The 26032-nt window shown below is 38.5% G+C and overlaps 2 protein-coding genes across 3 annotated transcripts in view; one reads left to right on the forward strand and one right to left on the reverse strand.

The window, feature by feature from the left end:
- The first annotated feature begins 184 nt into the window (after nt 1–184).
- On the forward strand, nt 185–19331 carry LOC127951681 (phosphatidate phosphatase LPIN2). 2 transcript variants are annotated; one of them, XM_052549699.1, is made up of 20 exons: nt 185–643; nt 6286–6486; nt 8564–8659; nt 8789–9093; nt 9175–9282; nt 9468–9594; nt 10014–10353; nt 10661–10760; nt 10889–11076; nt 11279–11372; nt 11472–11541; nt 11661–11753; nt 13157–13242; nt 13630–13780; nt 14682–14830; nt 15820–15906; nt 16026–16178; nt 16421–16535; nt 16921–17024; nt 17217–19331. In XM_052549699.1, exons 2-20 carry the CDS (start codon nt 6295–6297, stop codon nt 17362–17364), a joined length of 2706 nt encoding a protein of 901 aa, XP_052405659.1. In that variant the 5' UTR covers nt 185–643; nt 6286–6294; the 3' UTR covers nt 17365–19331. The 2 variants fall into 2 exon arrangements, with proteins under 2 accessions (XP_052405659.1, XP_052405658.1); XM_052549698.1 differs by lacking the exon at nt 185–643 and adding an exon at nt 3512–3819.
- The window catches only part of LOC127951680 (EMILIN-2), a 17453-nt gene continuing 10494 nt past the window's right edge, over nt 19074–26032 (reverse strand). Inside the window, exons 7-9 of the mRNA XM_052549697.1 lie at nt 25967–26017; nt 20779–20916; nt 19074–20680 (exon numbers count right to left, since the gene is read on the reverse strand). Coding sequence (XP_052405657.1) covers nt 20352–20680; nt 20779–20916; nt 25967–26017 — 518 coding nt within the window. The 3' untranslated portion in view covers nt 19074–20351. The remainder of the gene's footprint in view (nt 20681–20778; nt 20917–25966; nt 26018–26032) is intronic.

Here is a 26032-nt window from a genome sequence, read left to right on the forward strand (position 1 = left end):
TGTTGTTTTGTGCGCTTATCAGCTGACACAGATCTTAATCAGAAAACCAATAGTTAGTGCTATGCAATAAATTGAATCCGTTTCAAGGCAGAAAATGTGTTTCACTTGAAACCCTGCCAAACCTGGAGTGTAAGGACCTGCACTCTGAACATTCATCAAGTGTACGAGTAAAAACACATGTCAATCAAGATTAGAAAATGAAACCGGTTATTTACTGACAAGTACCCGAGCAAAATCACAAACAAACTTCTGAAAGGAAGTGGTTGTGGTGGTTATCTCGCGAATTCTAAACTGCGCTCGGGGGAATTCTGCTGTGGCGGTCACGTGAGAGGCCTCTGGGTAAAGTGCCTCACAGTCGCGTCGCGTCACGGCCAACCGCCGCTGTGCGCGCGTGTGTGAGCCGCTGCTTGACCGGTTCGCGGTGGACGAACCGTACAAGTGACCCTCCGAAAAACTGCCCACTGTTATGATACACGAGACGACCAGGAGGGCTCCGGTCTGCGCTGAGAGGTGTAATCATTCATTGCCGTCAGCGGGGTTTGTTCAGAAATGAATGAATAACGTCGGCGAGAGAGAGCGAGAGCAGCGGACAAGCAGACGGCGACACAACGTCCAATTTCTCAACAACAACAGCAGCTGAAAGGTAAACATTACACGAGACCATTTCTGAGTAACCATTTTGGCCAAACGTACCACATAAACGTATACAATACCTATTTTAATGACAAAAACATACATTTGATAGAATAGGGATGTAAATGTCAGTTTAGCTGGTTGGCTAGTCGAGCTAACGTTACCCAGAGTGGTAATGCTCTGACAGGAACGTTCCCTGCAACCCAACATGTCGTCTAAACCAAAAAAAAAAAACGTCATTATTTTAATTTTTATATATTTTTAATAATTTATAGCTGGCTAATGCTACATTTTGTCTGAATATTTCTTTGAATGTTGAGTTGCTGTTGTATCCAAAACACTACAGTTTCACTAAACAGCAGCATTATGACATTGCACTGGCCAACAGGAGTTTTGCACACTGACCATTAGTAACTTATATGAATGGTTGCTGTTTGAAAAGGAACTTTTTATTTTATTCAAATACAGTTATTTTCGACTCCTTAATAAGAAGAATGACAACAGTCATCACTTCCTTTCCTGACAAATAAACAATTTTGCTGTAATATCTGCTACAAACAATGGGAACTGTTAAGCAATAGCAGACTTGGACTGTACAGTGTTAGTGAACATTAGTGTTGATAAAGACAGCTGTACTCAAACTTGTCCTAAACTTGTATTAAAACTCGTCTCAACTGTGATCAAAAGCACTCTTGATTTTAACTACGTCAATAAATGCAAGTCACCATTTTAACTTTTAAAATGTACAGGCATGAGTTATGTAACACGACCGTATGAAATATCTTAGCATGGCTCTGCTGTTATCGTATATGCTTTATGTCTCTCCTGATTGTCAATTGTGATGTTGTTTACTACTCAATATGAAATAACTGAAAATGAAACCTCAAGGGTGTCTGAAGATTTGAGTATCTGAATTGTGTTGAAGTGCGTATCTTGAAATTTAATTTCATGCTTTGGCATTGATATAAATCTATAACTGTTTACAGCAAGAGAGAATGCGTAAGACTGCTCATTTCCGCTTGATTGTTTGACCTTTGTAACTGAACTTGAACTGAAAATATAAGTGAAAGACTTCACGCTGGACATGTTGCTTCACATCTCATGACACAGCAAAGTACAAGAAAAGTAAAGCAAAGCAGGTGGTTGAACATAAGAGTTAGCTTCCATTTAGTAAATGCTTCATTCAAAATGACTCTCATTACATAATTTGACCGTCCCACCAGTGTAAAATGGACTAAAGTGTGCTGCTCAAGGTCAAAGTGTTTGTAGAAAAAAGATTGTGGTTTTGTTAAAGGAATACTTCACCCAGAAATGAACATTTACTCGCCCACAGACCATACCAGATGTAAAGGAGTTTTTTTGTTTGAACATTTGGGAAATGTAGCATTACATCACTTGTTCACCTATGGATCCTCTGCAGTGAATGGGTGCCGTCAGATTGGGAGTCCAAACAACTGATAATAAAACATCAAAATAATCCACACAACTCAAGTCCATCAATTAACATTTTGTAAAGTGAAAAAATTTGTTTGTAGTAAACAAATCAATTAATATGTCTTTTTTTTTTTTTTTTACTTCAAACCACTGCTTTCAGCTAAAATATGAGTCCTCTATCTAAAATATTACTTTCTCTACTGAAAAAGAGAAATTTGCACTGGCCAAGCACTGTATTCACATTCAAAAACAGTTCTAAACAAATATGTATTTTGATTTGAGCAGACAAAATGAGATGGACTTTTTCACCGCAGTAAATGTATTATTATGCCTTCTCAACCTGTATTTTGGCCACAAGGAACAGTTTCAAAACGCATTAAAGATGGATTTGTTTCTTACAAACATGCAGCTTTTCACTTCAAAAGATGTTAATAGGTGAACTGGAGTTGTGTGAACTATGAGTGAGTTATTGTGATGTTCTTATCAGCTGTTTGGACTTCTGACTGGACATTGTAACACACAATTTCCCCAAAACTCTCAACATCTTGAATGTTTAAGCAATTTTTTCTGAGCTTTTCCTTTAACTGACTAATTTCTTCATTGCTCACGTTTTAGGACTTAACCTGCAACTTTGTGTGAGCAACACAGTCCATTAATCATTTTGATATCCCCACCCAAGTAGCCTTAAGTTCTTGCAGGTTTTTGCTTGTTTATTGTGACGAACTCTGTGCTTCATAATTACAGTCTAGCTTAACAATTACTGTTAGTGGAGTTTTTGTGCACAGCTAGTTATGACTCTGCAATAGTCATGCAGCATTAAAGGTCAATAGCCTTTGCTACTTGGTCTGCTGTCATGGCAAATTACAGACTTTTTGTACTACACCTAATTTTTTCATTATCTACAGCAGTACTGATAACATGTACCTGACAAATACACGTGCCCTCTGTAATTACAGGCGTTCCCGGAGAGACCACACATACACAAACAAATTTGATTCTACACTAGGTCTTGTTTGTCAGTTAAACAGAGCTGGTGAACATACAAACCTTTGAACATCTTAGATTAGCGTGCATATACATTTTATTGAATGTAATTTATTTCTATTTTTTGGCAAAATGGATACATTTATAATACTCCCGATTTAATTAATTTGCAATGACATGAAAATAGTATCATGAAATTAGACTCTGAATTGATGTAAAATAAATTTCTCTAATGTGTCTTTGAGGACGGTCTCCTCATGTGATTGCACAGACGAGTGAAGTTCAACTACTGTTTTCCTCCAGCCCCCCTTTTCAAGGCCCTTATAAGCGGTCAACCTCACCGGCCCCCTTGCCGGAAACAAGTCATCTGTTTCAGAAGTGCTGACATTTAACTCTTGCCTCATTGGTTAGTGAGAGTAGGTTCTTATACCCAATTGGTTGATCTGTTAGGTTTTCTATAATATAATGTGATTTGACGAAACTAAAATGCAGCTTCTGTTTTTTAAGTGTATGCCGTGTCAGAAAGGTTACAGTAGTTTATGTTTATGCCGTACAAGGTCAGCGAGTCAGACCAGATAGGCGGGCCACCTGACACAGTGTTTAGGATGACACGGGTAAAGAAATTATTTCTAAGGAAGGAAAGTCCAGAGGTAAACAGTGATGAAAAGACTCCGTCCTAGGGCAGAACCAGAAGCCACTGGCAGCTGCACTGAAGAGGACAACAGTGAACAAGATGAGTCCTCATCCCTTAGGGCATCGTGGTCCTGGGTGAGTGAGAAATGTGAATGAGACCGTTCATTGGTGTCTAGTTGTAGAGTTAAGAGTCCAGTTTAGCATTAGTTAAGTGATATTATCTTTAGCAATTAACTCCATAAATTCCCACACACTGAGTTTTTACTTGCACAATCTTGCATTGATAAAATCTAATAACATGACAATGTGTTAGGACATGTAAATGCCTTAAAATGTGGTGTTTTTCTTTTTCAGGTAAAGCTGATAAATGATTTATGAAAAACAGACCAGCACACACACACAAATATATATATATATATATATATATATATATATATATATATTCATCTAATTTTGCAGATATTTCGGTTTACATTGTGAATTTAAAACCGGAGAAGAAAATAATTTCAAATATTGCTAACACATTTAGAGTGGAGATTTGATTTCCAGCTGATTAATATTAGTCTAAGATTTATGTTTGTTTTTGGCATTACGCTGATTGCCATTGGCTGAAGATTGCATACCAGTGTATTTTACAAACGAAGATGTTAGAATAGTTACAGTTTAGCCAATAAAATGATTGAATGAATTGCTTGTGTTGCATTCTTCAAAAACTTATGGGCTCACATTGGAAGCTTATGTTTAAATAAATAAATAACATTTTTCAGAAAGAGGCTATAAAAAGAGATTGGTGTTACATAATGATCTTTTAATAGTTATTTGAAGTATCCAGTTCAGAGGCTTGTTTTGTAGCAAATCAAAATTGTAATTCACACAAGTTCTGCACTTAACTTCTCACAGTAAGCTGAGCTTTGGCTGACCGTGGATGTCATGTTTGTTGTTCTGTTCAGGCTGTTTTCTGAGAATCAAATATTTAGATATGCGGAGATCGCTGATAGGAGTATCACAGCTATGACCCATGCTCACAGTGTCCTCTATAAATTGCGCTACAAATAGTTTATGTGAGACTGAGGTCAATTGTTCTGTTTTGCAGAATCACACTATTTTCATAATAATACTGTAGTTTATTGTGCAATCACTTTGCAACAAGTGTTCAGTCCTCATTATATACTACTGTTCCGAATTATAAGATAAAAAAAGACATTAACACCCCTGTTCTAAATAAAGTTTTCAAATATATTAAAATAGAAAACAGTTGTTTTTAAATTGTAATTTGACAATAGTTTTACTGTAGTTTTGATGAAATGATGTTCTCATTATCATTCTTCTTTCAAAAACCTAAAAATTGCTGGTGACCCCAACTGTTTGAACAAAAGTTTTTTCATCAGTGTAAATTAAATATATCTAGTTCAATTTCTTTTTTTACCTCATATGACCAATTTTACACAAAATGTACTGTTGTGAATATAAAGAATACTCTGCTGCCATTTTTTTTTTTACAGTAATGTGCTGCATGTTGTATATTATACTTCAAATGCACTTCCTGTTGGGCCAAGTGTTATTTATTGTTATGCTGTGCTCAGCTTTTTTGCTTATCTCTTTTCTTTGTCTCTTTAAAAGCAAAAAGCATTTGTGAATAGTTCAGAGAAAATGGTTCATGTAAATAGTGACTCTTGTCCTGGGAGAAAAAGTAGGTTAGCAATGGGTGCAAAGTCTTACTAGACCTTTTTGGCTGCCCCTATGGTTCGAGAGAATGCTCTGCTTTAGCTATTTGCCTTTCCCCCAGGCATTGTATACCCGCTGTGACAGTATTTATTCTTGTGGTTTCCTTGATCTGATATTTAAAAATAACTTGCCTAGTTTCACATTGTTAGACCTCATAAAGACTAAAATGAGCCATGTTGTTAAATCAGAATTACTCATTGTCATTAGCATAATAATTAATTCCAGAAATAGTTTTTCTGTGAACTTCAAAAGTCTGCTGGGGATTAATTTAGCGTGTCGTCTCATATCCTAGGCATTAACCTTAAATTTAGACCAGATGTTTTTTTGTTTTTTGAATAATTTGCTTTCATAGATAAACATGTCAGTTTTCTTAAATTTGCAGCCGCTTGTGCAACCATATCCTGATGTGGTCTTTTATACTTGCTAAACTTGCCAAACTTGCTAAAAAAAAAGGTACTAGAAGAATGCCAGCAATTCCACAGAAATATGCATTGATCTTCACATTCAAAGTATATCATGAAACATAAATACATTTTTATTTTATTTCTTTTGTTCATCTTGTGTCCTTGTTTGAGATTAATTTGCTCTCTTTGCTCACCTATTGGACAATAATGTTGGAGCACATTCAGACCACCACTTGTGAAATATCATTAAGCCGTCTGGTGATAACGGTTTTTAAAAGGCAGGCAGCCAAAGAAAACTTTTCATTTCACTTTTCATTTCATTTCAGAGAATTTCACTTTTACTGAGTTAAGGGGAGATTCCACATTTGCCATGTGCAGATGCAGTGGGGAAAGATAAAAGAAAAGAGTAGTTCTTTTTTGCTGTGTGATGTCTTAAGGTTAAGTCTGTTTTGCTTTCTGTTCCTCTTTTTAGGCGGACACCATGAATTACGTGGGGCAGTTGGCTGGTCAGGTGCTGGTGACCATGAAGGAGCTGTATAAGGGCATCAACCAGGCCACGCTTTCAGGCTGCATCGATGTAGTGGTGGTCCGGCAGAAGGATGGCACCTACCAGTGCTCCCCTTTCCATGTGCGCTTCGGAAAACTGGGTGTGCTGCGCTCTAAAGAGAAAGTGGTGAGTGTTGAAGTGCAAATAAGATTTTCAATCAAAACATGAAGATAAATTGTGAGCGTTATCAACAAGTCCGAGCCATATAGATTTTTCTCAAGCAACTGAGTTTCTGAAAACTTTCTAAAACACAAAATAAAGAAAAATCCACAGAAAGGTCACTTTCAATATAATTGATCTGAGCTTTGGACAATATTTGCTTTTCTGCTTTTCAGTCTGGAGCCTATGGCAGCATTAATCTTGCACCATATTGACTGGATGAAAAAGCTAACACAAGTACGATCAAAGAAGCTTAGCTTGAATCCACAAAATGTGCCTTCAAATATGCCTTCATCTGTGCATGTCTGCGGTGGTTCATTTGAAAACACTCAACAATGCGAATGCAGGCCTGTGCCTTTGGAGCAGCTCTATAAACGTTTCTATGCTGGCATGTTCGTGCCAGAAGATTCCAGCAGAGGGTACTGCATGTAAACAGACTTAGAGCATTGACAGAATAGGCTAAATAAATGCTCGAATGGAAAAACAGGAAAATCATTATTTACCTATTACCATGTGAGTGCGAAAGTGGTATGTTCAATTCTTCTCATTTAAACAGTGAAATGTTGTATTTGTTGAGGAATTGGTCTGTAGATTTTTTTCTTTTGAAACTCTGTGATAGTCTAAGTGTTTATCTCCAGCAGTAAATAACAAGATTATAGGCCATAAATAACATCTGAAAGCATTCCGCTCGTGTTGAAGCCTTTTGGATGTTTTCAATCATCTATAGTACACAGACAGAATGTGTTAGAGTGTTTAGCATAAAACATTTACCAGTGTGCATGAGAAACAGCAGTGGATGGGGGATGGAGCAGTTCTCACTATCTACAGGATGTGTGAAGAGGTTTAGAAAGAAGTGGTCGCTATGGCAACAGGTTTCTCTGACTAAAAAGAGATAGGAAATGGAGGCAGAGGAGTGAGAGTTTTGTCAAGGTTGCCGCTGCGATTGGGAGATGGCAGTAGATTCGCTTCAGCAACCTTTGAAAAGTGTTTCAAGCTTAGTGTAGCCATCTTTAATCCCAGTGTTTCACGTGAGTTTCTGTCAAGAGAGTGTGGTGTAACGCGTTCGCCCACAGTGCAGATTAGAGACAGCTGACCTCGCTTTCTTACCACAATTATGAAATAGATCTGGATTGTTAAAGAAAGCAAATTAGATTGCTGATAAAAAACAGTCATTAAGAGTCCGAACAACATCCATCCCTCTCTTGTAGCTATGCTGTGCAATTAAATCCAGATCTTTTTGTCCACGAACATGCATGCAAGTGAGCTCTCAGTTCGAGATTTACTCAGGGTCATGATTTATACCGACATTAAAATTCTGTCCCGTTACTCTGCACACACAAATCACCCAGCAACCCTGAACCTGAGGCTCAGAGGCCCCTGGATAGACAAAATTAGTTGGTAAAAGAGCGCTCCAAAGAAACCGTTGTAAGAAAACAAAAAAAACACAAACACTGGGAAATAAATCTGTATTTCCGTGGAGGTCTAACTGAAGGGTAATGTTTCTGTGGATGTCATCTGAGACTCAAACAGCTCAGTATCAGACTGCTGCTGTGTCGGGTCGTGGTATCAGGTGTGTGATGCGATCTTCTTTGCAGCTCAGCTGGCTTCAGTGCTTTCAGAGCAGCACAAATTTGCTAATTATGTTTTGGTGGCTAGATCCCCCTCAACAGGTATTGTGTCTCCTGTGAACAAATGATTAAAGCTGCACTGGTGGACAGGAGAGTAAACCTGCTGTTTGTCTCAATTTGGATGTGCAGGGTGAAAAGTCATGAGTTCAGAAGGGAATCGCAGGGTAAATGTCAACAGATATTGGCTTTTTAAGGTCATCTAACACGTATACCGAACATAGATGTTTTTAATAAAATAAAAAGGGACATTGCAAAGGTCAGACATTTGATTTAAAATTGTGGTGTTGGATAATTATGAAAGCACAGATCACACGATAAGTTATGGTGTGTAACTTTATTGAAAGTTTGAAGCTACATCTGTTGATGGCTTCTAAATTAAGGTTGTGTTTTACATGAATCCTCTGCAACTCCTTCAGATTGACATCGAGATCAACGGGGAGCCTGTGGATCTCCATATGAAACTGGGAGATAATGGAGAAGCCTTCTTTGTGCAGGAAACAGAGGAGCAGAACGTAAGTGTCCTCAGGTTCACAGGTATTGTCACTCACGTGACTGACTGCATCAAAAGTCTTAATATTCCATTATGAAAATGGCATTTTGTTTGAAAAACGTTAGCATTGCAAAATATTTCTTTTTTGTAGGAGGTTATACCAGCTCACCTGGCTACCTCCCCCATCCCCACTGAGAGTCACCTATTTTGGATCGGAGGTGATCACAGGTCAAGTCAGAACCTGGATGATGATCCACTGGACCCCGAGGACCCTCCTGATCCCCCTGTAGCCAGCACTGGGGCAGCCAAGAAGAAGAAGAAACGGAGAAAGAAGCATAAAGGTGACCCACGTCGAGAGGAGCTGACCCCTCCTGCCGTCATGAGCTCGACCCCTTCAACAGATGATATATTTGAGATGGACCTGAGTTCTGATGAGGACCCTGCCTCCAGCACCAGGTACCAACTGATGCATGCACATCACATATACTTTTATCTGATGGAGAGGACATTTGATTTAAACGAAAATCTGTCTTTCAGAACATCTTTAATTAGTACAGTTAGAGAAGTTGAACCCAAGTTACCAACAGTTCGTCATTCTTTGGACCGCTACCCTTATTCTGACGGAGATTGGTCTCCAACAGATAGGTTTGTATATGCGTATTATCTCTCTCATATGCACTTTAAGATATTTTTTTGATCCTTATCATATTGGACTACTTCCAAAAACATGTTTTATGAATTGAAGACTCTAAGTTCATTTTCACATTCAGTTTTGTCTCAGTTGATGAGTTGCTGTTTGTTTGTTTGTTTGTTTGTTGTGTTTTGAGCAGTCATGCCATGTCAGAGGCCTTTTCTCCCAAGAGTGACTCTGAACTGGTCGTTCGGCCTTCAGAGAGCCTGCTCAAAATGGAGTCACACATGCAGTGGACATGGGGAGAGTTTCCAGAATCTACTAGGGTAAATTACACAGAAACTTTTTTTTCTTTTAAATTTGTATTTATTTCATTCACATTAAGGAAATCCTGAATGATCATCCTTCATGATAACATCATCTGTTCATTTAGCAGAAACTTTTGTTGAAGGTGACTTACAAATGAGATCATGAAGAGGCAATAAACACAAGAAATACTAGTAATACAAAGTTTCAGAAATAGTTTGAAAGACTTTCATCATATTTATAATGTTTATTTAAATCCATTCTGCAGTTTTCTTCAAAATCAGCACAGAAAATCTTTTTAAAACCTGTAAGGTCTGCCTGGGCCTAGTAATGAGTGAATATAGAATCCAAAAAATATTACCCGTTTTATGCTATGACTGAGTTAACAGGTCTGATTAAATTTCAGCTCATCGCCACTCATTAAAAATGTAATTCCCAGGTTTCAAAGAAGGAAAAGGTGGAGCTGCCGAAGACCGTAACCATAACGCCTTCAGAGAACACTCACTTTAGAGTCATCCTGAGCTCAGAGGCCATGCAGACTGATGAAAGAGAACCAGCCTCAGGGACTCCTGGCTGTACCATAGTCAAGCCTGAACCCCGCACCCCTGTGACCCCCAAAACCCCCACTGAATCCGAGTTGGAGACAGTGCCTAGTGGAGTGTTGACCTCCACTCCTTCAGACAGCCTTCCTGCTGCTCCAGCTGCTGCCTCTGCTGCTCATACGGGTGGGGACTTAGGAGATGTTAGCCCCAAGACTGACTCGCCATCCAAAAAGAAAGGTGGGCCCGTTAAGCACCTCATTCTAGGAACTTCTGTCTGTAGTTGGTTTGATGGATTGGCTTGTCAGTGCCAGTTATCTGTATTTGATAGTGGAAGTGTGGGAGTAGATAAAGTTGAAATACAATTGTGGTTGATTCAATGTTAACAAGATTATATCAGTGTGTTCTAGAAATAAAAATCATGCACCTAAATCAATCTAATTTAGTGCTGTCGAGGTAAAGCACTTTTGTGCAGAGAGCTTGTTGTAGAACTTTAGAGCTTGCTGTTCTGGTATGATTCCTGTTTCCTGACTGTAAATTTGTTTAGGTGTCCCAAAAAGGAGTCAGCACCAGGGCCCAGAGGACATCTACCTGGATGACCTGAATGTGCTGGAGCCTGATGTTGCTGCTCGCTACTTTCCTAAGAGGTAGAAAGAGAAATGCACATCTGACCTATATTGCTGTTAAGATTAGATTAAGGCGCTTGGTAAAAAAGCAGTTTTATAACAAGTTTATCAGGTGTCAGGTGCCTTTGATGTGTTATGTGTATTTGCAGTGATTCTGACGGTGGCTCCAAGCACTGGATGGATTCTGAGATGCGCTCAGGCTCTCAGTCCCCACAGTCTGTGGGCAGTGCTGCGGCCGACAGTGGCACTGAGTGCCTGTCTGACTCTGCCAGTGATCTCCCTGACGTCACTCTGTCTCTGTGTGGAGGACTCAGTGAGAACGGAGAGATTCCCAAAGGTATTTGAATCTTTCTGGTTTGTGCATTCCTTTATTATGATGTGGGAATTACAGCTGTAGATGTGGAAACGAGACTGATTCATTCTGTCTGTTGTTTTATAGATTTACATTTATACATTTATAGATTCATGCTTTTATTTGAAGAGATTTATTATTGAGAATAATACAAGTGATTTTTAGTTATCTTTCTGCTTTTTCCTAGAAAAATTTATGGAGCATATCATCACGTATCATGAATTTGCAGAAAATCCAGCTATCATAGACAATCCGAATTTAGTTGTTAAAATAGGAAACAGGTGGGTTTGAATTTAAATGAAACCAATATATTCTGAATGTAATTGTATAAAGTTGACGAAATGCTTACATTCGAAAATAAATGACTTTTTTCTGTTTAGATATTACAATTGGACATTGGCTGCCCCTTTGATCCTAAGTTTGCAAGCATTTCAGAAGAATTTACCCAAGGTATTTAGTTCTACCTAATAGGATGTTTTTACTTGCTGTTTTTAAGTCCTTTTAAAGTTTGTTTTGCAGTGCTGTGGTGTACTAGTAGGTCAAATGGCTTATGTCAGTGTTCTGTTTAGGCTACAGAGGAAGCTTGGGTGAAAGAGAGGATGCCGAAGAAATCAGGGCGCTGGTGGTTCTGGAGAAAGAGAGCAGATAGCACTATTAAACAGGTAAGACCAGAGCTGTGTGAGCCTCAGATCTGTATAGCATTTACACTTATGCATTTAGCACAGACTTGAAGTGCATTTCAGGCTATAATTTATTTATTTATTTATTTTCTCCAGTATTTGTGTTTTTTTTTTAACATAAAGGTCTTTTATTGAGCTGGAATACCTTTAAAGGGTTAGTTCACCCCAAAATGAAAATTAGCCTGTTTTTACTCTCCTTCAAGCCATCCTAGGTGTATATTTCTTTATTCTTTCAGACAAATCCAATCGGAGTTATATTAATAATTGTCCTGGCACTTCTAAGCTCTGTCATTGCAGTGGGCAGGTGTTTCTTTTCAACTGTGCAAAACACTTTAAATAAAGTGCACACATCCATAATAAAATGTGCCTCACATGGCTCTAGGGGGTGAATTAAGACCTGTAGCGAATGAATGCATTTTTGTTTGCATTGTTATTTGAAAAGTGATAAACACTTTTCTATCACCAAGTAAGGAAACTTGGCTTCTTTTGCTCCTATAAAAAATTTGTGAGACTTTTATATCTCAGAGGCGCACGCGCGACACATGCGTCCTACATCTTCCGCCGAAAGAGCTTCCGCTTACGACAGTCAGCAGAAGTGAGAGAAAAGTGTTTATTATGTTTGAAATATGGATATTTTTCTTACTAAAATCCACAGAATCGCTACAGGAGGCCTTTAGTCATGCCCCGGAGCCGTGTGAGGAACGTTTTATTATTGATACGTGCACTTTATTTAACGTGTTTAAGACTGTTAAAGAGAAACACCCACCCACTACAATAATAACGCTTTGAATAGCCAGGAAAGTTTTTAATATAACTCTGATTGGATTCGTCTGAAAGAAGAAAGTCATAAATACCTAGGCTAGGATGGCTCAAGGGTAAGTAAATCAGGCTAGTTATCATTTTTGGGTGAACTAACCCTTTAAGCGGTTATTGGTCTTTTAATCCCACTGCATTCCAGTACTTCTCTTTAGACTTCTGTGGGCAGATCTTTGATTACACAAGCATCAACATTCACGTAATTGCCTGAACAAAAGGATGAGGCAAGTCTTTGTTTTAAAGAAGATAAAACACGCTGTCTCTGAAGTTCGTTCTTGCCTCTAGAGCTTCTGCCGTCATTCAGAAACCATACATCAGGCTCCTTCGCTGCCCTCATCTGGCATATCTGTAATTAGCACCATTCTGCGGTGTGGAATTTTACAGCCTAGAAATAGGCCAGGCAGCTCATCAGACTTTTCAGTAAAAGCCTGACAGCGTGTGAGGATGATAGGATCATGTAGCCAGTCACAACAACCAAATTAAACGATGACGTGTTTACACAAATCAGTTTTAGCAATTTATAGATACAGTGATCTGATGTACTAATGTTCTTTTGTTTTGTTATGCAGTCAGAAAGCACTGGAAAGCTGGAGATAAAGCAGTCCCAAATGGAGGAAGGCAGCTCCTCTTTGTCAATGGAAAGTCATGCCCGCAAGTGAGTCAGAAGCCCTGACAGACGCAGCATCATTTCCTGCCTGTCATTTATAGAAGATGTGGAGATTATAATCAGGCTGGTTGTTATTCTTGAATGAAACTAATAAAATGCAACCAAATGTTATAGATAAGAGCATTGAACTAGCTACGTCAGCTGGCTTGGTTGTAAAAAATGAGTAAGAGATAAAAGTATCAGTTTTACCTTTGACCCTTCCTCTGATCACTGACTACAGTGTTTTTCCCCTGTTGATGCAGAAGAAGTTAATCAGGATGGTCCAGCCTACTTTCGGTTTTGTCTCATTCTCTGTGGTGCTGTTGTAGTCTAAATTGGGAATGTGGATGTGGTTGCAAATTTAGTTCACTGATTCCCTTTTTGCTCTGAGTGCAGAGCAGACACCAGGGACTCCTCCAGCGATGAGGAGGGGAAGGAGGTGAGCGCTGCCGCATCATCAATGGAGCGCAAGGTCCAGTCCGAGTCTCACAGCCACACATCTACTCACGCTTACCGCAAGTCCCTGCGCCTCTCCTCCGACCAGATTGTAAGTCTACGCTTTTGTCAGGAGACAGATTAATCCTGTCAAACCACACAGCGACTATTATTTACATAAGCAGCTACAACACTTGCTCTTGTGATTTTTTTGACTGCAAGATCCAGAGCTCTGTTGCCCATAGTGCAACAGCTCTGGAAAAGTCAGTTGTTTAAAGCTATCCCTCAAGCTTCCTCCTGGAAATTATGTAAAAGCTCTGTGACTCATTCTGCAAGGGTAGTGTATTGCAGTTGATTTGCACTAGACTGCCCCCTATTGGCAACTATAGATGCAGTTGGTGCAACAGAAAATCTTCCATTAAAGAAAGCTTACGTCTTTTAATAAATTCATGAATTTATAAATGAATGAAGATGATGGTGTAGATTAACTCATTGCATTGCATTAATTAAGATTTGAATCTCATTAATCAATTAATTATCAAAGGTCAGGGTTTTTTATTTATGTTGCAGCATTCAGCAGTCAAGTGTGTAGTCAAAGGATTACAGATTAATTAGTTAATATTAGTTAACTTTACAGATATTATCCCCTTTTACACAGTAAACCTGGTGAGTTAGTGTAAAATTAGCATAATTACGTTTCTGGTAAATGCACAAATGCTGTCTTTTTAATAGTAAGATACTATTCACACATCAAAATGATGTCAATCAAGTGAAATTACCTTTAAAAGATGCACCATATTGTATTTATCCACCTTCATTCATCTGTACAATATGTTTATTTTTATTTTTTTTACTTCTGAGTGACAGCTGTGAGGGGATGGTCACACAGAATGTTTAAAAAAAAAAAAACTAATTTTCAAAAAAGAAAAATCTGATGTTTATATAATAGTCAGGTAAGATTAATGTTATTTAGTGGTCAAGCGATGCATTGATAAGGTTGTATTGACTTACAGGCTAGTTTGAAACTAAAGGAAGGACCCAATGATGTAACCTTCAGCATCACAACGCAGTACCAGGGCACGTGCCGCTGTGAAGGCACCATCTACCTTTGGAACTGGGACGATAAAGTCGTCATCTCGGACATCGATGGAACCATCACCAAGTATGTATTTCTCTGACACACAGCACGTGTTTCCTTTAATGAAAGTCATGTGCTGGGTTGTTTTTGTGCAAAATCCACCTTTGTTCTTCATTTTTATAGTTTACTGGAGTCATGAAAGAGGGAGGAAAGGCTTAGGTGTGCATAAACATTTCCATTAGTTACTGCAGAAGGACTCACTCACTGCCAGGTTTTTTACTGCCAAAACAGAAAGAGGTTTATACATCAAGACAGAGTCTGCTTCATCAAAACAAGCACTCGGAGTATGTGGCAAATAATGAACCACTAATAATGATCTCGCATCACAGCCCTCTTCACTAACGCTGTCAGTGACAGACAATGCACCATTTAACGGACAATATCTCCACGAGTTTCACTGGCTGTTTGATGGAGTTCACAGCTCAGCTCAGCTAATATTAGCGCGATACTGTTCCACCGTCTTTGGTTTTTAATTACTGCAAAGCCAGCTGCAATATCAACGTGCCTATGCAAACGAATGCTCTCCGCCTCCAGACTCGTGCCCTCAGTGGCTGGTGGGTGGCAAACATCAAATGGGCAGATTGACTGCCGCTTATTATTTCTCTGACCCGCTTGCCTGACACATCTCTCTGAGGCTGTGAAGCAGGGCGGCTGACTGTGGGGTGCGCCTAGACCAAGGTTGGACTAGGAGGAGGATGTCACCATAATGAGCCAATTTAAATCTTGCTCTCTCATAATGCCACTTAGAAAGAGCCGGAGATAAAACTCTAAAGCAGGGAGAGGATCCTCATTAGTAGACGACACAGAGTTTTGCCCAAGCTGAGAAAAAAAAATCTCTCCTTCACAAGTCTATTAGTTCTAAGAATAAAAAGAATGTCAGAAGCTATATTTAGGAACCCAGTTGAATGAGTCTTGGACTTCCTTCCAAGTAGAACAAATATGCACTAGAGGATTTTGCATCCTTCGTTTTTCTAGTACGTGCCATGCTCACCCGTATGTTTATGTGCTTTCAGATCAGATGTGTTCGGGCAGATTTTGCCTCAGTTTGGGAAGGACTGGACGCATCGGGGCATTGCTAAACTCTACCACTCTGTGGCTGAGTGAGTTTGCATTCTTAATCTTCAACCTCCTTGAAGACATGTTTTCTTCACTAAAAGGAAACAAGCAGCCTTTAAACAGAGTTTTGGTAAAATGGGCATTTTTTTTTTTTTTTTCCCAGAAATGGATATAAATTCCTGTACTGCTCAGCAAGGGCAATTGGCATGGCAGATATGACGCGAGGATATCTGCAATGGGTAAATGACGGAGGCATTATCCTGCCCCGTGGACCACTCATGCTCTCTCCCAGTAGCCTCTTCTCTGCATTTCACAGGTATTATAAAAACGTCACTGTTTTTAAGGGGTAGTTCTTCCAAATAATTATTCTGTCACCATTATTATTTATCCTTATATCATTTCATGCTGTACTTCTTTCTTCTGTATAATACAAAAGAAGATATTGAGAAGTGCGTGTGTGCGTGTGCGCGTTTTTAATTTATGAATAAATCCCATTAAAGCAGAATACATATACTTACTCATATTTTACTTACTCAAAATGTTTTCTTTGTCTGAAAGGGAGGTGATTGAAAAGAAGCCAGAAATCTTCAAAATCGAATGTCTTACTGACATCAAGAACCTTTTCCTGCCCAACAAACATCCCTTTTATGCCGCATTTGGAAACCGAACAAATGTGAGTTGGAATGCAGTTAACTTCTATTAATTTCTTTTCACACACTGACCTCAGCAGCAGAGTCAAAGCTCAGCATGAAGATTCATACTTGAGGCTTAGAACTTTAAAGCGCTGTCCCCTCAGGCTACACGCAGCCTCGGACTGCAGGACCAGCTGCTACGAACCAGCCTGCTGATCATTTCCAGCTGAATAAATTATATTGTTTGGGTGGAGTAAGACACTGAATGTTTATACAGGCACAAATGCCTCCATTTCATCAACAAACCGTTGCTAATGTCAGAAACTAACATGGAATGATGTTTTTGTTTGTGGACTGGGTGGAAAAAACAGCAGAGGGTGTCCTAAGTTGACGCTTGAACCCTGATCTTCTTATTGTATCTTCTAGGATGCCTTTGCCTACAAGGAGGTTGGAGTGCCACTCTGCAGAATCTTTACGGTTAACCCCAAAGGAGAGCTCATACAGGAGCAAACCAAGGGCAACAAGTCCTCGTAAGTGGGCACATTGATCTGCAGCTATACATAAAAGTATCTCTAAAGTCGACTTCAGCTCTCAAAGATTATGCCGTTTCAAAGGTGGAGAGCTGATTCTTGAACTTTGTTCAAGGTGGTCTTGCGAATTGAAGGACGCCTTTTGTGTGTTTTCGATTAGCTGTCTTATGCTCTTCCTCTGTTTGTGTGTAGGTACAGTAGATTGAGTGAGCTGGTGGATCACGTCTTTCCCTTGCTGAGTAAAGAACAGAGTTCAGCTTTCAGCTTCCCAGAGTTCAGTACATTTTGTTTCTGGCGTCAGCCGATCCTTGAAATCGGTGCGGAGGACCTGCTTTTATAGATCATCCCAGAAGGGCCGTCTATTACACATTCAAGCTCATCGCTGCGATCAGAACCACTTAGCCGGGACCCTTCCACATCTCACATCTCCGCTTAAAGACAAGTAAAGTGTCCATCCTGTCCCACCTAGGAACTATGAACCTGCACAAACCTTAGCTGAACCAGTTTGAGAGAAAACGCCAAAACACACCCCAGCGCCACATTAATGGGATGTAGGTAGAACTCCCACAAACTGAAACACCTGGTGCTGCTCTGTAACGATATTTCTAACCTGTATCATTTTGATTAGCTGCTTCAGCTCTGAAGGAATTTATTGCTATTGGGCTAATATATAGTTTACAGTATTAGTTAGTCGACCAATGGCCTCTTGGTCAGCAGAATAAATGCACAGCTGTTTGTTTGGATGTGTGTAAGGTTAAAGGTGGCATACAGATGTGCTCATAATCGAAGTAATTAACAAAGAAGAGATTCTTTACAACCACTCATTTGCATTTTTAGAGCATAGATTATTTATATACAGAGGCATTAGTTAGAATGAACTAATTAACATGCACTGCCTCTAAGATGTGGTGACGGCATGACAGTTTGAATATGCATTGCCAGATGGTGCGAAATGAGCTGAATCGTGTAGATACTGGAAAGTATGCACAGAATGAGCTGTGCCACGTGAGGACACGGCTCATAATTTACAGTTCAGCAGATTTAACGCGCACTGCCTCGTACAGTCGACTGGATTCGTATGAAAAGTACAACAAAGAAGTTCATAGTAATTGGGCTTTCTTGTTGTTTCCCAACTGTTGACATTTTCATCGTCTGGTTGCTGCAGAACGCCTTACCGATCGCACTTTTTCAGCTGCAGTCTAGAAAGGAAAACTCTCAGATCGTCTTGCACTTAACTCACGACAGAAATGCAATAACATTTGAAGCTTTTCAGCAGCCTTTTGTGCACAATGCGAGGATTTAAGCGCTTTTAGATGTAAACCTCGGCAGGAGATCTGTATTAAGTTAATAAGAGTATAGTATAAAATGAAGGCATGTTATACCTTTAAGTAGGCTGTGGCCTGTGGGAGAGTATGAAATTATCTTTAACGTTTTGTTAGGCCTTTGCATGCTTAGTGTGAAATATAAATAGGACCATTTATGTTTTACACATGCATTGATGCTTTCTGTTGGTTTAGACAGTTTGAATCGAATCTCAACTTTGCAGGTTTTCACTATTAGTGGATGATCTTGAACAGGAAGCTGATTTTTTTTTTTTTTTTAATGAAAATATTGAAGCTGATGTGCAAGTGAAGGATGAGAAAGACTCGACTGAAGTAACGTGGTCACTTTGGTCTTGGCTCCTAACCTTTGAGTTTTGTTCAAGTTGCTTTCAAATCTCGTAAGGGTAAGTTTCCGAGCACTGTGTGCTGGATGTTAAAATAGTGTACAGAATTAGAGCACAAATCATTTCTTGAAGTCAGATCATTGTTTAGGGAAAAATTGGGGCATTTCATGGTTCAGCTGACTGTTGTGATTTAATATATGCGTGTTGCACTTTGTGTCTGCAGTTATGATGTTTGGAAGTGAAATCTGTTAATTGTTAACAAAGGAATCCCATTCTTTCTATGAAAGTAATACCTCTTGTGTGGGATGAACACACTCGTCTTGTATGAAACCAACATTAATGGTAAAAAAAAAAAAAACATTTAACAAAAAAAGGCTCTATTCTTTTCTTTTTTTTGAAACTGCTGTTGTAAGTTCTGAATGTGTTCTGTCATTCCTCTTGATCTTTGATACCTTTTGTTTTACTTGCTTTTATTTGTAGTTGTACTCAAGTGGGTCGGTGTATTTCTCAGTTTTGCTTTATAGGTTTGCGTTTGATCAGCATAAATGCCTTTAAATGCATAATTGTACTATAGATACAAAAATAAAAAAAACTATGGTTTGGACAATGTTTATGGATCTATTAAAGATGTATTTAATACAGCTGTGTGGACTGTTTATAGCACCGAGAAGTTGTTGATGTCATAATGAATGTAAATTAAATTGCTTTGCTTAAGTCTTTAGAGTGTGTTTAGTGTAGGTTTAATATGTGGCACAAAAACCCAGTTTGTGGGGAAAATCAGTTTTATTGTTTTTACTCATTTTAAATGTATTATTTAAATGTGAATAATGTAGGCTTACTGCAGAAGATGACAGCTCGGGTTTAATTTACAAGCCCAAATGTGTATTTTACAGTATCTATCTTTATTGTCTCACCCAAAGTGCATTTAAAACTAAATGCGCTAAATCAATTTTACACCGCAGATGTGCATATTTTGATCATGATTTGTGGGGAAACATTTATCCATTACCCTGAAAATAATGTGCACAAGCCCTTATATCATGGTAGTTCATTTATATTTTTTATAGATACAAAATATTGTTTGTAAAAGTGATATTCAAACTGAACTGTTGAACCAGTTTTTAAAGATTAAAAAATATGCATTTGTTAATTTAACGTTGCAAAAAAATATATAAACCTTTTACATTTTATAGATACTTTAAGATCACAATAATAATAAAAAAAAACTAAATAAATTGTTGCACATATACTACTAAAATCTAATGGTATGCTCTTCTTCTTCGTGATTGTGAGAGTGCATTTGTGATTATTTTACCACCTCAAACACATTCCAATTGCCACCTTTAAAAATCGAGTAACTCAGTATTGTGTCTGATAAATAACCAAAGCCAAACTATTGCATATCCACAAGTCTCAAGGTGCAGTCACATTTTCTGTTCTGCAAATGATCTAAAACCAAATCCAGTGATTTCAATGGGAATCCACATGGTTGGGAAGGTTTTCCCATAATGATTTTGCAATGGATTCGAGCTGGTCATGCCAACATGCCTCTGTTTTTGCAGAAATGTTGCAAATGTGACTGCACCTTTCCAAATGATGCAGCATTGTGAATAGTTAGACTTGCGTTAAAAGTCACGTTAGCATCCCTTTCAGTGACGGGGTTATCTCTTGGCTTGAGGAGAGTATAGGAATATAGCACTGAAGGTGGAGAGGATCTCTCTAGAATCAGACATCGCCAGTTTCCCAGCAGTGCGCACCAAGGCCACGGTGTCACCTTGCCGGAGTGGGAGGATGAGGCTAAAGGACGCAGACCCCCCACACATGCACTGATCCCGGGTCAGCTGTGGGTGGCCACTCCAGTAACCCGCTGTGTCCAACTTCTGCACGCTGCGATTGGACACTGAGAGCACAGCTTCTGCGTGCTCACCCCGCGGAGCTGTTAGAACAGAGCTCACCAGATAACGGCCTTCAGCGGGCACCGTAAAGATCCCTACAGAGAGGGAGGAGCAATATCAATGGACAAATAGGACACACGGCTTATTAAATTGGTTATCTTACAGACGGCTATTAAACAGAGTTTCAGTTTACCTGTTTGAGGGTTATAGTGTCCTCCGTCATTGACGAGCACCCGATCAAAGCGAATGATACCGAAGTCCCCTGAGAACATCTGCCGTGTGAGGCCAGCAGAGAAAGAAAATGGGTCTGTCAAGGAGTTCTGCTGTGACACTATTGTGAAGAAGAGACACGTATCAACATCACATGCTTGATCATTACACACACAGTCCAAAATTAACATTGCCACACCTGCCAGTGGCGAGTGAATATCTTCATTGGCCATGTATGTATTTATATATATATATATATATATATATATATATATATAATATAAATCTCCAAAACAGCACAACAGAAAACCATAATTTTCCTAAGTAGTATTTTTTATCTTAATTACTTATTTCAAGTGTTATTTTAGTGTTATTTATATATAACTATTTATATTTTAAATTAGCTTTTATTTTTATATTTTAAATTTTAGTTTGGGTTTGGCAATATTGTCTGAATATGTAGCTTTATTTTATTTCAGTTTATATTTAGTTCTTCAATTTAAACTTATTTTACTTCAGTTAGTTTGCATGTAACGTAAGTTCTGTATGTTTTTCATATAATATATTTCTATTACATTCTATATATATATATATATATATATATATATATATATATATATATATATATATATATATATATATATATAGCCTTTGACTTGTTTCTATTACTTAATTGACAAATTCATTGTCTAAAGCTGAAGTCAAATACAATAAACTAAAAGTTTATGACTGAATTATGAAAACAATACACAAAGATCCTGGTTTAGAAAAGGATTTTTGGCAGTGATCAGCAAGACTTCTCTAACAGCACCTTTTTTCAAGAACATGATGATAATGTAATTATTGTTTCTCATTCTTTCATTTTGTAGTCTCTAAATTGATGTTCTGGAGAAAAGAAAATAGGCATCCTTAATTAAATTTCCATTGAGATGAAGACATTACAAGACACCCACGTTGAGACAAAAGTTTTCGTGACAGTATGTCTTTTATATGATTCATGCTCATCACTTTCATCAGTGAAGGTCAGACTATCATTCTCACAGTAACACTTTCTCACTATGGAAGCATATGGGTAGCATTATTCAATTTGGGATGTAATATGCAAAATGACAATGCAATATGTAAAATGGCAATGCATTTCTGTATTTACATTTACATTTTCCAATACATCTGTGCAACGTTTGGTGCAAAATGAAAATGAAAATTAAATTTCATAATTTTCATTTGCCATTTACTACACCAGTTTTAAAATGTAAAATGAATATTAATTTTAACGCTTTATAAGTTGCAAAATTAAAATGAAAATGTATTACAGAAATGATTAGATATGTCTAACATGTTAAAGCAAAAACTGTGGCAAAATGATCATTTAAATGCTATTTTTCTTAATTGCATTAACACTCACAGTCAAGACACTTACGATTGCATTTTCATTCGGTGTCCCGCAATGAATGTAGCAAAATTCAATGTGCACATTGAAAATGCATTCCGAGCCGATCACGTGTCCCCGCCCTCGCGCCACGTCAATCATTGTGTGAACAAGGCGGGGCTTACAGAAGGTCAGAGACTCAAGTCTCAAGAAGAGGATTCAATCAAGTGAGACAACATGGACAAGACAGTTGGTCCGTGTATGTTTTGATCATTTCGGTTTATGGCTTCAATATTTCATTCGGATTTGTGGGCGGAGCTTAAACGCTGCTTTCATCTGATTGGTCGAATCGGATCGGTTTTCATCTGACAGCCTTCAGCTGAAATGTCTGAAACTACACTCACTGTTAATTAGCATAATATTTGAATCAGATGTAGCTGGGCACATAATTCGTGCTGCTGAGACCTGCAAATTATTTCTAGGTTGTAGCATTGTATGAATATTGTCCCACTGATAAAAAAAACAGTGCAAATAGTTCTGTCTCTTTGGATAACAGTAAAGTGGAAATAAATATAGTTACATTTATTAAATAAAATTAAATAGGATTTTTTGGGAAGGAAAGTCTGGCCAGTTATACAAGCAACACGAGTCGGACGAGTCTAAAGATATGAGCTGAATTGGGTGAAACATTAAAGTTCTAGTCTGTGTCAATTACTCTCATTATAAATAATAATAATAATGTTAACTGTATTTTTCGGTATAAGTTGCATCAGTCCAAAAATACGTCATGACGAGGAAAAAAAACACATATAAGTCGCACTGGACTATATGTCACATTTATTCAAGACCAAGAGAAAACATTACCGTCTACAGCCGCGAGAGGGCGCTCTGGGGTAGGCTACAGGAGCACTGAGCAGCATGGAGCTAATTTTACTATTTTTATTTAGAAATGTAACTATATTCATTTTTACAATTATTTATTAATGTCACACACACATACCTAGTGCCTTATGACTTAAAAGATGAGAGTGGTAAATTTTACAGACATGGAACTGTTCAGTCTATTATTGATTTTAATTTCCACTTCACTGTTATCCAAAGGGACAGAACTATTTGCACTGTATTTATCAGTGGGACAATATTCATACAATACTACAACCTAGAAATAATTTGCAGGTCTCAGCAGCACGAATTTGCCCAGCTACATCTGATTCAAATATTATGCTAATTAACAGTGAGCGTAGTTTCAGACATTTCAGTGCTTCACTCGCACTGACTCTTATTCTGCCTGAAAGAATGAGAAGACCGAGCTGAAGGCTGTCAGATGAAAACCGATCCGATTCGACCAATCAGATGAAAGCAGCGTTTAAGCTCCGCCCACAAATCCGAATGAAATATTGAAGCCATAAACCGAAATGATCAAAACATACACGGACCAACTGTCTTGTCCATGTTGTCTCACTTGATTGAATCCTCTTCTTGAGACTTGAGTCTCTGACCTTCTGTAAGCCCCGCCTTGTTCACACAATGATTGACGTGGCGCGAGGGCGGGGACACGTGATCGGCTCGGAATGCATTTTCAATGTGCACATTGAATTTTGCTACATTCATTGCGGGACACCGAATGAAAATGCAATCGTAAGTGTCTTGACTGTGAGTGTTAATGCAATTAAGAAAAATAGCATTTAAATGATCATTTTGCCACAGTTTTTGCTTTAACATGTTAGACATATCTAATCATTTCTGTAATACATTTTCATTTTAATTTTGCAACTTATAAAGCGTTAAAATTAATATTCATTTTACATTTTAAAACTGGTGTAGTAAATGGCAAATGAAAATTATGAAATTTAATTTTCATTTTCATTTTGCACCAAACGTTGCACAAATGTATTGGAAAATGTAAATGTAAATACAGAAATGCATTGCCATTTTACATATTGCATTGTCATTTTGCATATTACATCCCAAATTGAATAATGCTACCCATATGCTTCCATATCTCACGGGTTATGTTACAGTTCCTAATAAAGTTACCAGACACTGTCAAGGAACTTTCCAAAGTTAATTTTTACTTGCAATTTGCGCTTGGCAAGTGTTAATTTTGGACTATATACACACATATATACATATATATATATATATATATATATATATTGGGTAAGGATACAGTGGGTACATATACAGTGGGTAAGGAAAGTATTCAGAACTTTTTCACTCTGTTATATTGCAGCCATTTTTTTTTTTTCCTCATTCATGTACACACAGCACCCCATATTGACCGAAAAACACAGAATTGACATTTTTGCATATTTATTAAAAAGGAAACACTGAAATATCACATGGTCCTAAGTATTCAGACCCTTTGCTGTGACACTCATATATTTAACTCAGGTGCTGTCCATTTCTTCTGATCATCTTTGAGATGGTTCTACACCTTCATTTGATTATACTGATTGGACTTGATTAGGAAAGCCACACACCTGTCTATATAAGACCTTACAGCTCACAGTGCATGTCAGAGCAAATGAGGATCATGAGGTCAAAGGAACTGCCTGAAGAGCTCAGAGACAGAATTGTAGCAAGGCACATATCTGGCCGAGGTTACAAAAAAAATTCTGCTAGACTTAAGGTTCCTAAGAGCACAGTGACATCCATAATCCTTAAATGGAAGATGTTTTGGATGACCAGAAACCTTCCTAGAGTAGGCTGTCCAGCCAAACTGATCTATCAGGGGAGAAGAGCCTTGGTGAGAGAGGTGAAGAAGAACCCAAAGATCACTGTGGCTGAGCTCCAGAGATGCATTCGGGAGGTGGGAGAAAGTTGTAGAAAGTCCACCATCACTGCAGCCCACCACCAGTAGGGGCTTTACGGCAGAGTGGCCCGACGGAAGCCCCTCCTCAGTGCAAGACACTTGAAAGCCCCCATGAAGTTTGCTAAATAACACTTGAAGGATTCTCTGGTCTGATGAGACCAAGATAGAACTTTTTGGCCTTAACTCTAAGCAGTATGTGTGGAGAAAACCAGGCACTGCTCATCACCTGTCCAATACAGTCCCAACAGTGAAGCATGGTGGTGGCAGCATCAGTCTGTGGGGGTGTTTTTCAGCTGCAGGGACAGGATGACTGGTTGCAGTCGAGGGAAAGATGAATGTGGCCAAGTACCGGGATATCCTGGACGAGAGCCTTCTCCAGAGTGCTCAAGACCTCAGACTGGGCCGAAGGTTCACCTTCCAACAAGATAATGACCCTAAGCACACAGCTAAAATAACGAAGGAGTGGATTCACAACAATTCCGTGACTGTTCTTGAATGGCCCAGCCAGAGCCCTGACTTAATTGAGCATCTCTGGAGAGACCGGAACATGGCTGTCTACCAACGTTTACCATTAAACCTGACAGAACTGGAGAGGATCCCCAAATCCAGGTGTGAAAAACTTGTTGCATCTTTCCCAAAAAGACTCCTGGCTTTATTAGATCAAAATGGTCCTTCTATAAAATACAGAGCAAAGGGTCTGAATAATTTGGACCATGTGATATTTCAGTTTTTCTTTTTTTAATACATGTGCAAAAATGTAAATTCTGTGTTTTTCTGTAAATATGGGGTGCTGTGTGTACGTTAATGATGAAAAAAAAATACACTTAAATGATTTTAGCAAATGGCTGCAATGTAACAAAGTGCAAATTTAAGGGGGTCTGAATACTTTCTGTACCCACTGTATATCTACATCTATGGCCTCTGAATTGTACAACTTATTTTAAAACCGTTTTAACTACTTTACTACGGTACATTATAACTTGTTACCTGGAGTTGCAATGGGCCTTTGATATGCAGGATTCCATGGGACATGGGCAGCTGTAACAAGAATTA

The sequence above is a fragment of the Carassius gibelio genome, chromosome B2 (genome assembly GCF_023724105.1).
Source record: "Carassius gibelio isolate Cgi1373 ecotype wild population from Czech Republic chromosome B2, carGib1.2-hapl.c, whole genome shotgun sequence".
In the NCBI taxonomy this organism is placed as follows: domain Eukaryota; kingdom Metazoa; phylum Chordata; class Actinopteri; order Cypriniformes; family Cyprinidae; genus Carassius; species Carassius gibelio.

Excerpts from the sequence above, each read along its gene's own strand:
- LOC127951681 (XM_052549698.1), top strand. The coding sequence starts at position 3,712 with ATGAAAAGACTCCGTCCTAGGGCAGAACCAGAAGCCACTGGCAGCTGC. Across the intron at positions 10,761-10,888 it reads GCTCGCTACTTTCCTAAGAG|TGATTCTGACGGTGGCTCCA; the intron begins GTAGAAAGAGAA and ends GTGTATTTGCAG. Across the intron at positions 11,542-11,660 it reads TTCAGAAGAATTTACCCAAG|GCTACAGAGGAAGCTTGGGT; the intron begins GTATTTAGTTCT and ends TGTTCTGTTTAG.